This window comes from Mchenga conophoros, linkage group LG7 (genome assembly GCF_057382185.1).
Source record: "Mchenga conophoros isolate Kocher_MC1m ecotype Shallow Benthic linkage group LG7, M_conophoros_male_GT1.1, whole genome shotgun sequence".
NCBI lineage: Eukaryota > Metazoa > Chordata > Actinopteri > Cichliformes > Cichlidae > Mchenga > Mchenga conophoros.
Window position 1 is genome coordinate 2,531,500 of NC_140532.1, and position 17,227 is coordinate 2,548,726.

At 44.1% G+C, this 17,227-nt stretch overlaps 1 protein-coding gene across 1 annotated transcript in view; it reads left to right on the forward strand.

Moving 5' to 3' along the window:
• Positions 1-17,227, forward strand: part of cdh13 (cadherin 13, H-cadherin (heart)) — a 409,102-nt gene that overhangs the window by 263,514 nt on the left and 128,361 nt on the right. Inside the window, exon 8 of the mRNA XM_085281498.1 lies at positions 13,895-14,073. Coding sequence (XP_085137624.1) covers positions 13,895-14,073 — 179 coding nt within the window. The remainder of the gene's footprint in view (positions 1-13,894; positions 14,074-17,227) is intronic.

The following is a 17,227-nucleotide window of genomic DNA, read 5'->3' on the forward strand; positions in this document are numbered from 1 at the left end:
GGGAGGGGCAAAGGGTTGTCAGCTGGAGCCCTTTTTGCCACTCCAATTGTCTGACTTCCGCCCGTTTTCCCGGCCCGGGGGAGGCTACGGGGACTGACGAATATGTCCCCGATCTCTCAGGGGTGCCGCCTGAGTATCATGATTTGCGGGAGGTGTTCAGTAAGATCAAAGCGCAGTCCCTACCGCCCCATCGCCCTTATGACTGTGCGATTGATTTGCTCCCCGGAGCGTCCCTGCCCAAGAGCCGGTTATATAGTATCTCTAGGCCTGAACGTGCTGCGATGGAGGAGTATATTAGGGATTCATTAGCGGCTGGGTTAATCCGTCCGTCTTCGTCCCCCGTGGCGGCGGGGTTTTTTTTTGTAGACAAGAAGGATGGGTCTCTTCGGCCGTGTATTGATTTCAGGGGCTTGAATGACGTCACTGTTAAAAATAAGTATCCCTTGCCACTCATTAGCTCCGCTGTTGAATCGCTACAGGGTGCCACGGTGTTCACTAAGTTAGATCTTCGCAATGCTTATCATTTGGTGCGAGTCCGTCAGGGAGACGAGTGGAAGACCGCGTTTAACACCCCCCTGGGTCATTTCGAGTATCTCGTTATGCCTTTCGGTTTAACGAACGCTCCAGCGGTGTTTCAGGCCCTAATAAATGACGTCCTGCGGGATTTCCTCGACCGTTTTGTGTTCGTCTATTTAGATGACATTCTTATTTTTTCTAAGTCTTTGGCTGAGCATCATTCACATGTCCGTGCTGTCCTTCAACGCCTCTTGGAAAACAGACTGTATGCCAAGGCTGAGAAATGTGAGTTTCATTTGACATCGGTCTCTTTCCTGGGATACATCTTGGCAGGGGGGCAGGTGAAGACGGATCCGGCTAAGGTGAAGGCGGTCACTGACTGGCCTGTGCCTTCTACTCGCAAGCAACTCCAGGGGTTTTTGGGATTTGCGAATTTCTATCGTCGGTTTATAAGGAACTACAGTCTAGTGGCGGCTCCGCTTACACGCCTTACCTCTACGAAGCTTCCGTTCGGCTGGTCCGCCGAAGCTGACAGCGCATTCACGGAGCTGAAACATCTGTTTTCTACTGCGCCCATCCTCGCTCAACCCGATCCGTCTAAGGCTTTTATTGTGGAGGTGGATGCTTCTGATGTGGGGGTGGGGGCTGTGCTTTCACAACGTGCCGGCCCCTCCTCTAAGCTGCGGCCGTGCGCCTTTTTCTCTCGGCGGCTTTCACCAGCGGAACGGAACTATGATGTGGGGGACCGGGAGCTGCTTGCCGTTAAGTTGGCGTTGGAGGAGTGGCGTCATCATCTGGAAGGCGCGGCGCTACCGTTCCTGGTGTGGACGGATCATAAGAACTTGACGTACCTACGCGGTGCGAAGAGGTTGAATGCACGTCAAGCTCGTTGGTCGCTGTTTTTCGCACGTTTTAACTTTTCCATTTCCTATCGCCCGGGTTCCAGAAACACCAAACCGGATGCCCTCTCTCGGCAGTTTGACTCTGACACGGGTCCGGCGGAGTTTTCCACCATTCTTCCGGCCGGCTGTACGGTGGGAGCTATTACCTGGGAGGTGGAGGATGCCATCGACCGGGGCCTCCGGACGGAACCGGATCCGGGCACGGGACCGCCTAACCGGCGTTTTGTTCCCGCGGCTGCTCGCTCCAAGGTACTGGAATGGGTGCACGCTTCGAGGTTTGCGTGTCACCCGGGCAGGGGCAGGACGACTTCTATGGTTAAGAGACATTTTTGGTGGGCCACTCTGGATAAAGATGTTCGGGAGTATGTGGCTGCGTGCCCTGTGTGTGCCAGGTGTAAGTCGCGTACTCACCGTCCTGCTGGGCTGTTGCAGCCGTTGTCTACGCCTCATCGCCCTTGGTCCCACATCGCCCTGGATTTTGTTACGGGACTCCCGGTTTCGGCTGGGAAGACCACTATTCTCTCGGTCGTGGATCGGTTTTCTAAGGCTGCTCATTTCGTCGCTTTGGAGAAGTTGCCCACTGCGGCTGAGACGTCTACGTTGTTGTTGGACCATGTTTTTCGGCTTCATGGCATTCCTGTGGAAATAGTTTCGGACAGGGGTCCGCAGTTCTCGTCCCAGGTTTGGGGTTCTTTTTGCGCTGCTTTGGGGGCCAGGCCTTGTCTGAGCTCTGGTTACCATCCTCAGACGAACGGCCAGACGGAACGTTTAAATCAGGAGCTGGAGGCCGCGCTCCGCTGTGTGACCTGTCATAACCCTGCGACTTGGGCCTCGTATCTGCCGTGGGTGGAATATGCCCACAACTCCTTGGTTTCGTCTGCTACTGGGTTGTCACCGTTTGAGGCCTCTTTGGGTTATCAGCCGCCCCTGTTTCCGGTGGAGGAGGCTGATCTTGCTGTCCCCTCGGTCCAGCATCATCTACAGCGCTGCCGTCGGGTCTGGTCTCGTACGCGGGAGGCGCTGTTGCGAGCTGTGGCTCGCCAACGTAGCTGTGCCGACCGTCGCCGGTCTCCTGCGCCTGTTTACTCACCTGGACAGAAGGTGTGGCTCGCTGCGAAAGACATCCCTCTCAGGGCATCCTCCCGCAAGTTGTCTCCTCGTTACATCGGCCCCTATTCTGTGGACAGGGTCCTCAGCCCTTCGGCTGTCAAGCTCCGTTTGCCTGCTGCCTTGAGGGTTCACCCGGTCTTTCACGTTTCTCAGGTGAAGCCGGTGGTGTCTAGTCATCTGTGCCCGCCTCCGGTGCCCCCGCCTCCCGCCCGGCTCATTGACGGGCATCCTGCGTTTTCTGTCCGGCGCATTCTGGATGTGCGGCGGCGGGGTGGGGGCTGCAGTTTTTGGTGGACTGGGAGGGTTATGGGCCGGAGGAGCGTTCTTGGGTTCCTCGTTCTTTGATGCTTGACTCTGTGATGGTTTCTGATTTTCTTAGGTCACGTCGTGGGGCGGGTGCTGGTCGGCCGCCGGGTGGCGTCCCTTGAGGGGGGGGTACTGTCATGGTCCGGGTGTGTGCCAGTGTGTCTCCCTCCGAGCCGGCGTCTCCACCCCTGGGAGGGGCCTCAGTGGTTTTTGCTGATCGTTGACATCTGTGGGTAATTAGCCGGGGGACTCATAAGGCCAGCGTTCTCAATCTCTCTTCGCCAGATTCTCTGCTAAACATCACTACACCTAACTGTTAAACCCCTGGCGAAGAGCTTCTACTTGGATGCTGGACCTTCTGGCAGTCCCTCAGGCTACCACCAAAACTACCTACCTGCCTCTCTGCCTCCACGCCAGGAGTTTTTGGATTTACACACCCGGATTACTCCCCCTCTATGTTATCTCCGACCTCCGTTGGCAAGTACACAGTACGAAGGAGGATTTTGAGCCAAACAACATATTCATATGCCTCCTTTATCTATGTTTTGAACATTTGCATTCTGTTACAGTGACCCCGACCTTTCCCTGGACCTTTTGTGACTTGCTTTCCAGTCCAATCCCCGGACCCGGACCAGATCATTATTTAGTTAACGTCTACGCTCACCTTTTGTTTATGAATATTTTGTGTGCACATTAAACATTATTCTTAAAATATATTTACGAGCTGTTCGGCGTCTTGCGTTTGAGTCCTGTCACTCGTCTGAAACGGTCCCGGCCGTAACAGTATATACACTGGGTGAATGTGCAGTAGTAGCAGCAAGCAGGTGAATTCTGTACATTAATATGAATAGACATCTGACTATTTTACAGGATAGACAATATAAACATATTTAAAATTAAAGGAATTGAAATGTACATTGTGCCTTGGTTTAATGTCTGGAAGAGTCCTGTCTCAGTCAATTATAGATGATGTGAGAGGGCGGGTGTGTGTGTTTAGGGCCCGGATGGCTTGGGGATAGAAGCTCCTCTTGAGTCTCTCTGTCCTTGCCCGGAAGATGCTGAACCTTCTACCAGATTGCAGAAGTTGGAACAGTTTGTTGCCAGGATGGGACGGGTCCTTCAGTATCTGCGCTGCTCTAGTCCGGCATCTCCTGGTGTAGGTGTCCTGAAGCGGGGGGAGAGCAATCCTGCAGCAGCGTTCTGCTGTACGGATCACTCTCTGGAGAGCTTTTTGGTCCTTCACACAGCTGTTCCCAAACCACGATGTCATGTTCTGTGTGAGGACTTAATCTTTCTGATAGGTTGGAATAAGTGGGACATTTTACTTGAGCAGAATCAAAGATCCAGAGTGTTTACGACACATTGTGAGTTCTGCTGTCGAACGTAGACGTCCTGTTAGGAAACAGTTTGATTGAACTCCTGAAACTGGTGGTTTTGGAGGTGGTGTGTAATTATCACTCAGTCACAAAAATATGAACGTGTGGTCTGATGTTATATATGTTGTTCACTTCCATCACGAGTACTCGTGTCTTCAGATCTATTAATTCATACCTGCATCTTCATTAAAAAATGTCCTCAGTAGATTCGTCCCCTGCTGTGTATTTAGATTTACCAAAAAAACTTTCATTAACTACTTTCAAAGATTCCCATTTGTGCCTCATCTCAAATCAACCTAAATTAACAACCCAGTGATTTCCTCTAACATAATATCAGCACAAATTAGGGTATTTTTGTCATTTATCACAGTTGCTGCGACCCATCTTCAGGTCATAACATGGAAGAGGCATTAACTTCCCCAAAAGCCAAGCAGCCACAAGAAGTAGCAAGAAGTACTGTTTGTTTTGGGTCGACGGCAGATTAACAGTCAGATCCAAAACTTCAGACTGAGCCTATAGACCAAACAAAACAAAACTAAGCTCCAAAGTGCACACAAATGACTTTATGAAGCAAAAACCTGACCTCTGTTGTTTAATCAAAAGACAACAGAAAACAACAGTCGCTGGTTGGGCCTTCAGGGAAGCGAATGATCCTCCTTTGATGCTGCAAAGAAAAACCTTTGCAGCATCAAAGGAGGATCATTTGTATGTAGTTTGAGTTGCTTGTAGTCATGTTTTGGTCCTTATACAGCCTCGTTTGCACTGCCAGAAAAAAGTGGATGCTGATGTTCTCCAGGGCTGCCGTTTGTCACTGATTTGAACTTTTTTAGATTGAGTTTGGTCGTCTCAGGATCTTGTCTGTCATGTTTATTTATTTATGTATATTTAACCCCATTAGCTTCCACAGTAGTGGTTGCTAGTCTTCCTGGGCCCCAAGTCATCAAGTGTAATCTAATAAAACATTACACAATAAAGTAGATGCAAAAATTGTGCGAGGTTTGTAAAAATGTAAGCACGCGAATATCAATATCATTGAGGCACGACACCCAAGAATCAAAAACAGTTCACAGCTTTGCCCACTTACAATATTTACAATAATTAAAAACTGAGTAAAAAGGCTTTTAAATGTTTGGTTTTTTTTAATTATGAATAGCAGCTAGTTCTCTAATTGGATAAGGCAATATTTTATTCCACTTAAAAGATGCTCTAACTAAACTCAGTTACTTAGTTCAGTTACTTTTGGCTCGAGGAATTACTAAATTGCGCTTTGTTAAAAATTATGTATTTCATCTGGATACTGCAGCTGAGCAGAGAACAAACGTGGTGTGTTTAACAGTATTATTCTCTTTATTAATAAAAGTAAGCCCAAAACGTTTATTATGTTATCATTTTATTGATACTGGTATAGTGTGAACATCTCAACACTAATCTGGCCGCCTTATTCTGGACTAACTGAAGTCTGTTAAGATCTGTCTTATCAGCTGCTGACCAGATGATCTTTCATGATTAAAGAAGTGATGCAGACAGAGCATCTCCTGGCCGTAGCTACGCCCTGTCCCATTTTCTAATAACAGTCTATATGCTGAGACCATGAATGGTGCTGATTTATGGGAACATGCTGGGAGGCATCTAAGTTTACCAGAAAACGTTATAAACAAGTAAAATGATTTCTCTGTCATGAAAACAAATAGTTTATTAATAACTGTTTCTACATTATGTAATACTTAAATTAAAAACTGATGATAAGTGGGTTTTATAAGTGACACTATTGCAGCTTAATGCCAAGTTTCTCTCAGTCATTTGTATTTCTTTGTAAATAATTTCATACACTTCATTTACTTTTTCAATTATTGAGTTAAGATTAGATATCATTACCAAGCGTTGATTGTCATTGTGCAGACTGAGCTTGTTTGGACGGATATTCTGTTCATTAGTTTAGAGTTATTCAGTCCTATTAGCGTCTGTGTCCCCCCGGTATGACTGGGAGGGGTGAATAAATGCCCCGGCCTGCCTGTCAATCACTCTAACCCAGCGGTCCCCAACCCCCGGGCCTCGGGCCGGTACCAGTCCGTGAGTCGTTTGGTACCGGGCCGCGAGAGTTGAGGCTCAGGTGTGAAATGTCTGGTTTTCAGGGTTTTTATCGGTTTCCAGCGTTATTTTGTTATCGTTTTATCGTTTACTCTGTTTTCCTGGGTCTTTTCATGTGTGTTATGAATAAATCTTCTTTTTTTCGGTACCGGTGCTAGTTTTAGTTTGTTGTATTTATCCGCGACACCTTACAGGCCGGTCCGTGAAAATATATTCGGGCGTAAACCGGTCCGTGGCGCAAAAAAGGTTGGAGACCGCTGCTCTAAACTGTACGTAACTGGAAAACACATTCTATGGTCCTTTCCAGATGATGCAGAATATTTGTGCTTTGTTCTTCTTTTCTCAGCACTCGTATCCCCAATGAATTGTTTATAATTTGGCTTTAACCAGTGATCCAGTTGTAGTCTGAGCCGATACTGGCTGAAAAGATGGGATGGAGAAATTGCATTGTAAAAGAGGCAGGAGAGGGCAGCTGGACTGTATTTCACTCCATTTACTCGGCTGTCAGCTTGGGGCTCATTATCTCATGTTTAGTTTACGTGCAGCACAGCTCCACAACAGCTTTGCACATCTCCGGCTTCAGCTGCTGCTCTTATTGCTCCAGAATTCATTTACTTTGAGAAGTTTTTGACCAACTGAATTGTCAAACTTTTGGAAAACAACAGTCGCTTCATTTCCCAGCTATAAATATTGATTCCTATCAACATTTATGTCGCAAATGAGAAAAATATTAAAACTGAAATCAAGTTTCAAATAGATCTCCACACAGTGGGAAACGTTGTCCTGTACACTCAGAGCCGTAAACAAGTTTAAATTGCTTCCCACACGGGGAGGTCGGGATTTGAAAACCAGGAATTGGTTGGCAGAGGAAAAGTAGTTTGAACCACAGAAACCTTTTACTGACTCGATGGCATTAGATTTCATTTTTGACTTTTCATTAATGATTTTAAAGCAACTATTTTCTTTTCTGGGGTGTTCACGAAGATTAAAGCGAGAACACACCAAATTTAAAAGGTCATTTATAACTTTACAGAAAATGGGAAATCGCTGCGGTGATTTATGCAAAATCGAGTTTGTAACGAGCTCCAAAGTCAGTATTTGTTATGATCTTCTTGATTTTTTAACACTCTGTGAAGATCACTGACATGATGAAGAACAAACTCCTTGTCAATCAGATATTTTCCACATGGTGTTGCATAGTGTTTTAAAATGTGACGATTCTGCATTTATAATTCCATCAATTTTGACAAGATCCACAACAGCACTGGCTGAAATACAGCTCCTATGAAAGAGGGCCGTGGAGTGCCTGCAGACACAGGGGAGGGCAGGGTAAGCTGCAAAGAAAAATACTGTTAACACAGCAGTGAGTGGAACAGAAGCACCGAGCTGAAAACTCAACAACTACGACTCAGACTGAAGAATTAATGATCGATAGCACCGAGGAGTCCAAGAAACACAACGTGCTGGGTCGAAAACCCAGGACTGTCATAACAGGTCAGTGTTAAGTGACAAACAAACATTACTCTGACAGTGCGCAGATAGACGGACTGAAAACGAGTGAAAACGAACCCGATCTCAAAAATTAATCAATAATGAAAATGCTGAAGACCACCTTAAAAAACGAGGTCTTGTTCCCTCCTTCATGCTTTAGTGAAGCAAAAAGCTAAATTAGGATGATTAAGGAGCTGTTTTTGCATCAGTTTGTTATTGTTAGGGTTCCTGGGTCTGATTTGATCATCTATATTCTTTGATTTAGTGTTTCTATTATTTAGTTTTGGTATTTTTAGCTCCCTTAACTATACGTAGTATTCCTGGTGTTTAGTTGGCCCTGTGTGTTTCCTGCGTTGTCTTCATGTTTGTCTAGTTGCCTATTTTCCCCAGTGATGTCTGTGTGTGTGTTCCTGTTACTTCCTGTTTTGCTTTGGTAGTCTCCTGTCTGTGTACGCCATGTTCTGTTTGCTTCTCTTACTTTGAAGGTACGTCGTCTCAGAGTAGCTCCAGCTGTGTCCCATGTGTTTCCTTGTGTATTTAAGCCTTTTGTTTTCTCCCTCATCCCTCGTTGCGTGTCTTACCTGCTTGTCTAGCCGTTTCATTTAATGTATATTTCCAGCTTAGTTTTGTATTCCAGCTTCCAGCAATCAAGCTGAGTTTTTTGAGTTTCTCTGCCTCCGTGAGTCTGCTGTGTGCGGCTGGCAGAAAAGGAGCCTGAATGCAAACATGACAGTTATCTGTGTGGTAGATATGGCACGTGAGAAATATGTTTAGCAAGTGTCCATCTCTGACAGGAGGCTACAACAACTGCAGTGAAGACAGATGGCAGTGTGCCACGTAGGCAACCAGGCCAGTAAGTAAGCAGGTGAAGTCCAGTGGAATAAATGAGCTGGGAAGGAGGTGGTGCAGCGCTAATGGTGCTTTATAAGAGCGTGCTGTACAAATCAGCTTAATGAGCGAGCAAAATATAACAAATGTGTGTTTAAAGAAGAACAGCAGGAAACACAACAGTATTGTACCATAGCAGCTTTATTTATGAAGCACTTTAACAGAAAACCAGGGTTCACAAAGTGCTGTACATATACAAATAGCATAAACAAAATAAAACGTGTGCACTGGAGGCCTGTTGCACACACTTTTTCACAAGAAACACAAACACGAATCAATAATCAGTTTTACACCTTATTACTTATTATACGATCTTCATCAACAGCAAAGTCTTCACTCACTAATATGGTTATTGTATTGAATATAAGTCAGATTATTGCACCACATGCTTTGTAAGCGTGTTGTGAACTGACAAAAATAAGATATTTGCATTCATCTCATTCAAATGGCAGGTTTAAAAATGACACCATGAAGAGCAAATAAGGTCGATATGTAGATATAGTGAAGAAGATTCCTGAAGAGTTCAAGCAGACAGATCTGCTGCCACCGGTTTCACCAGTGTGCTTGAACCTCTTTCAAAACTATTGACTTAAAATAGAAATAAGAACAGAACACTGTAAGCCTTCTTCTCCTGGAACCAAATGTACATCCAAAGTGACGTTTTGCTCTCACAGACATTTTGACTTAGTTAAACTAAACTGTGAAACTAAAGCAGGCTTTAGCAAACAGCAGTGAGAGCTGTTGTCCAGAAATAGAGAAGACAGCGAGGACTGTTCCCAGGAGTGTGTGGCCGACCACAAACACTCCAAGAGCGCAGCAACGACTCATCCACAACAAGCACCAAAGGCCTCACATAGCTCAGCCAAGGTCAGTGTTCATGATCAACAACACCAGAGACACTAGTGGAAAAATGACATCTGTGGGAGAGTTCCAAGGTGAAAACCACTGCTGAGTGGGAATTCAGAATCAGAATACTTTATTGATCCCTGGGGGAAATTATTTAGTTCTGTGCACCGATGAAGTTTAACTTTTTGGAAGGCTTCAGTCCCGTTACATCTGACTCAAAACTAAGAGAGAATTTCATTAAAAAAAACCAAACACCCATCATTTTAGAAGCAACACGTTCTTGACCCAACGCGTAACATGACGAATGTGACAAATCGTCACATGTTATGCGTTGGGAATGATAATGCTCTGATTAGAATCCAACAGGGTGATGGTAGTGTGACGGGCCAGGTCTGCAGGAGACCTGAAGGACAGTATCCAGCCATCACGCTGTCTGCTGCATCATGCAGCAGGACACCTCTGAATGCCACAAAATAAAGCAAGTATGACAAATATGCAAAACAACTAAGAGATCAGGATGGAGGCAAATACAAGTGTATCTACAGTGCTGTTCACAGGACTGTGGATACAAATGTGAGTTAAAGTAATGTTAAAAAAAGAGGAGGGTCCACACTGACAGTTCAAAAGCTCAAATGCAGAAGCTCAGTCCAGTGCAGAAAAACACAGTAAAACAAAATAACAAGACAATAAAAAGCTAGAATGTTATGAACACACAAGGGGAACAGAGACAAGTAAATAATGAGGAGTACGGCAAAAGTGTGTGTGTATATATTTGTTTGACAAGTGAGTAGGCGGGGCTGGCATGAAGAGCGCTGGGACCTGCAGACGTGAGGGCAGGGAGAGGATGACAAGAGGAAGGTGTGGGCTTTAAAATGAAGCAGGAAAGAAGAAGATGCACAAGATTAAAGAGTTTTCTGTTCGTTTCAGCTTGTTAATAATCGCGCAGTCGGTCAGATTCATCATGTGACCCACAAAACAACTGTGACCACTGCGAATGACGTTAATATTACGCCTTCAGCATCGTTACCATCATGGTGGCATTTAAAGACGACAAATGAACCACAGTAAACACTTTTAATTTGCTAAATTTACTAAAAATCTTTTTATTTTTTCAAATTAAGAAGTTATCTAAGAATATAACTGATTTCAATAATGTGACGGTGCCTATGAAGTATTTCTAACAAGCATCCATCACAGAGTGGATAAAGTTTTCACATCCAGCTTTAAAATCGAAGTCGTGCTTTGTACTCTCGTGCACTCTTATCTGTGCTGCCATCTCTTCACCGCGTTCTCCGTCTGAATATGTGGCTCTAATTCTTTGCACCATTAAATTGATTTTGGATAACACAATTTATCTTTGAACTCTTTGATCTCATTCAGGCCTGAGAATAGAAAGGGTCAGCTCTTGGTCTTTTTCAGTCACTTGACTGTGATTAATCTAAATCCATTTTCTGGTTCTCGAATCTCCACCGGACATATTAAATAACTAAAAAATAATAATTCCTATCGCTTGTGTTCATGCGATTGCAGTGTAATACACAGCTCACACTCGTACTAAAATCACATTTATTCTCCTGTCTCGTCTCGTCTATGTTCTCTTGCTTCATCTTGACTCTTGACTCTGTCAGTTCCCTGGTGGCGAGCACAGATCTGGCGGCCCCGCTGATTTCCCTTGGTGTTTGAGAAAGATATAGCAGCTAGCTGTACGCAACGGCACATTGTCTCACGAGCCCGTGTGATGAAATCAATCCACAACATGTGTATCTGGTTTCGCTTCGTTTCGTGTGTGTATTGTTAATCTTTTACCTCAAAGCCCCGCTGCTTCTTCTTCTCTGTTTTTGTGGACTGGGCCAATCATCATTCTGAAACTTGATAGAAATGCATTACACAGTGTTTACGCTCACTCTGCAGTCTGCATCTTAATTCTATGATTTCTTTCTACATGCAGTCTGAGCTGCTGTCATCCGCAGCAAAGCAGATGGGTTCAAGTGATAGCAGTAATGGCAGTCCTGTGCAGTCACATCCATGTAGCTATCCAATGCAGTTAGGATTGATTGAGCTCGGCTCCTGCTAGAGGATAAAGCTATAAAGAGAGGCCAATGACTCTTCACAGACGCTGCCCACATGGTATCGTATGATTTAACAGGCATCAGTGTTAGAGGTAAGCATAGTCCCATTGTCCTATTACAGAATACTAGATGTTTATCACCAGCTGATTGATGCTAATGGCTGTGTTGCATCCTGCACTGATGAATGCGTACTGGTTACATGATGCTCATTTGTGAGAGGAATTATGGTATCTGATGAAGACAGTAATCACTGAGAAGGTCAGCTTGCCTCTGACATCACATAAAACACGGAGTACGACTGTGCTGCGTTCAAGAGACCTTCAGGAGAATGAGAACATAATTCACCGATATCTGCTCAAGATAACCAATTTAGTCGACGTTTACAATGCTCTAATTCGCGTCCGGTTGGTGTGGCTGTGTGCAAAACCGTGCATGCTCACGTTGGCCATCATGTGTGTTTGTGTGCGCTCATTCTAAACGGTGAAGTGGAACAGAGTGCAGGTAATGAGGGAGATGGGACGGTGTAATTATACTGCAGAGGGAGGATTAGCGGTTTACTTAACCATTAGCAGGTTCACCTTGAAGTGCAAATGCCAGATGGATAAAAGTCACACCTCTTTGCCCTTCATTACCTTCAACTGGACTAAAGACATTTGCTCCTGAGCCACTTTTACTTAGTGTAGACTTTGCATATTTTCCATTAGCTCTTTTGTGTCTTATTTGAGTAGTTTGGCTAATGCAGTGTGGCAAAGTAGTGTCGGGTATTAAGAAGAGGCATGAAACGAGATCGATGCTCATGAGCCGTGCAGCGCGATGCTGTTATTTAGCACTTATGGGAATGTTTTATTAAATCTGTGGGTCAAATAAGAATCAGAAGGGATTTATTGCCAAGAAACACACAAAAGCCGAGTTTGTCAATATCAAAAAAGAAAGCTTCATAAATTTCTGTTTTCATTTACCTCCGAAAACATAATCACGTCATCCTCCAGACTGTTTGAGTCACTAAGAATTATTATAGTGTAATATTGCTAAATGTTACAATCCCATTATTTAAATGAATACTTTCACGTCACAAAAAATAAAAAGAAACAAGGTGGTGTTGAAATCATACCAAGGACAACAACAACACAGAGGACTGGATTGAGTGGAGTTAATAGACACGTCTGCCTGCACTGGAGAAATGGAAAACTCCGTTCAGACACACAACCGTGTACGCTCTATATTTGATTGAGTTTGTGTGCATGCATGGATGCATAAATCTCTGCTGCTGCTCGCGCACATGTGTGGATGGAGCGCGTGTCCCTCTGAATTGGTGCGAGTGTATCTCATCACCGAAAGGAGACAGAGATTGAGGGCTGAGGGTGTGTCGAGGATTGCCTCCTATTTTAGCTCAGCTGTGGAGGGCAGGATTTCCATTTTTCTTCCCATTACCAAATAAAGTACACCCTGCTGTTAGAGCTGACACGAGGAAGAAAACACATTAATAGCAAAGGGTAACTTTTTAAGCAGCTGTCACGGCAGGAGCAGCTTGAAATATTGCTTTTCAACCATCTACTCCCATGATTAATATCATTTTGGGATTCCTAACAATATAAAATATCGAATTCAGCTGATAACAGACATCATGTAGGTGATGTTTTGTTAATTGCAGATTAGGTGAGTTACATTCAGTTTTACTAGCACAACAACATCCCAGAATACTGTCACGGTCTTTGAGTTTTGAGTGTTTGGATTTTAAAATTCTGCTGACTTAATTCTTTTCTGTTTATTTTCATGTATTTATTTCCTTAATATGATCAGTGTTTGCTTTTTATGTCCGAGTTTTCCTTTTGTTGTTTTAAGTTTACTTTTTTTTACTTTGCTATTTAATTGTCTTCTGTGATTTGTATTCACTTTTACTTCCTCCCATGTAACTGCATTGATAGTGTTTCCTGCCAGCTCCATCTGTTCCCCGTGTGACGGTAAAGTCCATTCGTTCCTTAGTTTAGTGTCTGTTAACCTTCCGTCAGTGTTTCTTGCAGGTTTCTGGATCCTGCATCCTTTTCTGTCAAAATAAGAACTTGCCTACATGACAAATACATTTCACAGTTGGAAAAAGAAGAATTGTAAAAACAAAAATAAAAATTTAGTAGAGTTCCTGTGACTCCTGTAGTTTAACATATTGCCAAATGTTTACCTGAGACTGATTTCAGGGTATTTTAATCAAATGTGTTTCTCTTGTTGTTCTTATTTGCTCATTTCTTAGTGAGTAAAGACAAATGTTCAGTTCTGACTCAGCCTGGTCCTTTAATCTCGTCCCCAGGAACCACAGTGATGACAATGACGGCGTTTGACGCGGACGACCCGAATACAGACAACGCCGTTCTGCGCTACAACATCGTCAAACAGTCTCCAGACAAACCTTCCCCGAACATGTTCTACATTGATGCAGAAAGAGGAGACATCGTCACAGTTATAGCTCCCACGTTACTTGACAGAGAGGTGGGTTAACTCGGCAAATCTGTTCCTGTGTTTGTGGTGTGGGCCTCTGCACTGAGCGGTACTCAGCGGTGTGGTGTTGGTGGTCAGGAAGTTGTCACGAGGCTTAAACGTGTCACTGGAGTTTCTGAAACGAAGCATCCATTCATTCCCAACGTGTCGCCTGTGCTGCCGGCAGACTCAAGAAACCACGTAGTCGGTGTCTGTGTGTCGTGTAAGCCGCTTCGGTGTTTGTGTGTGCCTTTGTGTGAGGGAGCACCGGCGCGTTCCAGCTAGCAGGCGCAGTAGCTAGACGAGCGCCTTTCCATTTCCCCGTAAAACCAGAGCGACACAACGGGATGATTGCTTTTCCAGCAGGGTGACGAATGCCAGAACATCGATTGGCTCCGCTGGTGGAAGAGGAATATTAGCTGTTGTCAGACACTTAGCGAATAGTTTAATTGAGGTGATACACACTCATCCGTCGACTCTGGTGGTGTCCAACATCCCGAAAGCTAAAAACCTCCCATCCGGAACTGTTGGAGCCGTGGTGACTAACTGCCCTGATGAGCCAATCCCTGAGCTACAGTAGACCGTTTAATAGAAGCCTAATTAATTAAAAGGAGGATGAAATGAGATGTAATCGATGCAGTGTGCAGTGTTGCTGCTTTTGTGAGGTGAATAAGAAATCATCCAAGAGATACACAGCTGGTGGTTTTTCCTGGTGTAATAGGAGGATGAAAGTGAGACTTCCAGGATATTTCAAAAGATAATGCTCCAGTAGAGTGTAGAAAAAACAGCAACAATAACACTGCTTCTCTAATGTCTGCAGCCAAGATTTATTACACCACTAACAGGCTAATGTTCAAAAAAGCAGCTGAATGCCTTTGAAGAAGGCAGAATTTTTCACCTTTTCTCTTCATTTTTAAACTCCTGAATTTCGTAGCATGTACTGTAAAATAACCAGTAACGCAACTCAAACTAACTCGCGTCCATATGTAAAGCTGAAGTCCAGTTGGAAATACAATTATTTCAGCTTTAAGCTTTAACGCCTTGGTGGTCATTAATACTGCATTTCTCCATGTGCATGATAGGTTATAGGTCTTTGAAAAGATCATGTAATGCACTTGATTTGCACTTATTTTGATCAACAAATGTTAAAGAACTTGGACTCGGAGGGAAGGATTCTAAGAAGTCGTGTAAAAGAGAGCATAGCATTCAAGTGTTCTGATGTTTGAAGCAATGAGTCAGTTTTATGCTGCCGTGCAGGATCGTCAGAGTCCTCGAAAACGTTTAAATGGGCTCAAAGAAAAAGAAGTGAAACAAGTTTATTTCTATAATAAACAAATCATGACAAATATATGTATGTGAGAGCTCTTTGTGGTATTAATAGTCACATGAAAAGCCTAAAACAACATATATGATTGAAAAGAGGGCAGATGGAAGAGCAGAAAGGGTACCTTAAAACTGTCCATATCGAGGTCTGACGAAATTTAGACGCAGCCACTTTAGCACGTCGTCATGACTCTGACGCCAGCTCGATGCAGTTTAGCTCCATCTGCCAATATAGTTTTTAAATACAGTATGTCTTTTGTATGTCTGCAATATTCTGCTTTGCAACAAAGGCAAAACACCAAATGGATAGGAGAAACAAAAATATTCCCTATGTTCTTCAAATTCCTCAGACATAATTCAGGTGGCGCTATAAGTGTATTTGGATAGACACCTCACCTGCCCCAGGGAAGCAAAAAGCAATCCAGAGAAAATCAATTTCGTCACATTGAAATCAGTTTGATTTTGCCTCTAGTGCTTTCTCTGAGGCGTAAAATCCTGTCTTGATATGCACATTTATTCCAGCACTCTCTGTTTTTCTCCTCACTTTATTGTAGACATGTCTCCCCTTGCCGTCTAATATTATTCTGACACGCGAGGTTGTTGGATCAATGGCAGGCTGTAATTTCTGACGGCTGGTAATGCTGCAGGGATGAGGCCATTTTCTTAAGTTAGAAAAGATCAAAGAGTTTTTGTATTTTTCACTGGATTTACATGGAAATCACTGTTAATGAGTCTGCATTGCAAATATGTCCCTCTTCACCTGCTGGCCGTGCAGAGTGCAGTTACTACAAGACTCAAGCACTATTCGTACGGTACACATCAAAACTGCACGTCACTGGATGCTAATCAATACAGGGTTCCACCTTCCTTAGTCTCCATGAAGGCGAGCACGAGACTGTCGATGTGTTTTCTTCCTCTGTGCGATTCAGCATGCACATCTATGAGTGTTTGTCGGTAAGAATAGCTCAGATAAGCTTAAATTAATAAATTATCTGTTCAGAGAAAACAAAACACCTTGTGAGATAGTGGCGCTTCATGCTGCGCACATGTTCTTGCTGATCCTTCATCCTGCACAAAAAAATAATCTCACCATCTCATTTATCAGTCTAACTATAGTTTCATCAGTCAGCTGTGCTTTCATGCACTGCCTCCCGTTGTCACAGCTGTACTGCAGCACATTATTTTTAAAGGCTTGTGAACTAAAGGAGCAGAAATTTGAATCAGAAAAAAGCAAAGAAACCTGCAAAGGTGGCGGACGGCAGGAAGGGGTGCACTGAAATCTTCAAACTCACATCTGAATTTTAATCAGGTGTACTGATTTGGCTCTTTTTGCTGTGAAGGACTGGATCTAGAGTCTTACCTACCAGTTTTCTGTCTTTTAGAGCTGTAAGTCATAAATATGTGCTCATCATAAAACTCGATATTTTATAAAATAAAATGCTTCTAGTTAGTGGACAAAGCTTTTCAAAACAAATAAAATCACGCTGAAAATGATTTGCAATACATTTCCATCCATCTGGGGCATCTTTAGCATTAGGCTGCTGGGGGGGCAGCGGCCAAGGCAGAGAAGCCCAGACCTCCCTCTCCCAGGAGAGCTGAGAGTTATAATCTCTCCAGCATGTCCTGGGTCTGCCCTGGGGCCTCCCACAGTGACAGATTCCCAGAACATCTAACGGATGTTCTCCTTTCAGTCACTACCCAGAGCTTGTGACCACAGATGACCGTAGGGACATAGGTTGGCCGTTAAATTGAGAGCTTCGCTTTTACACTCAGCTCGTTTCACCAGTACAGCGTCTGCATCACTACAGTTGCAGCACCAATCCGTCTGTCGATGTCACGCTCC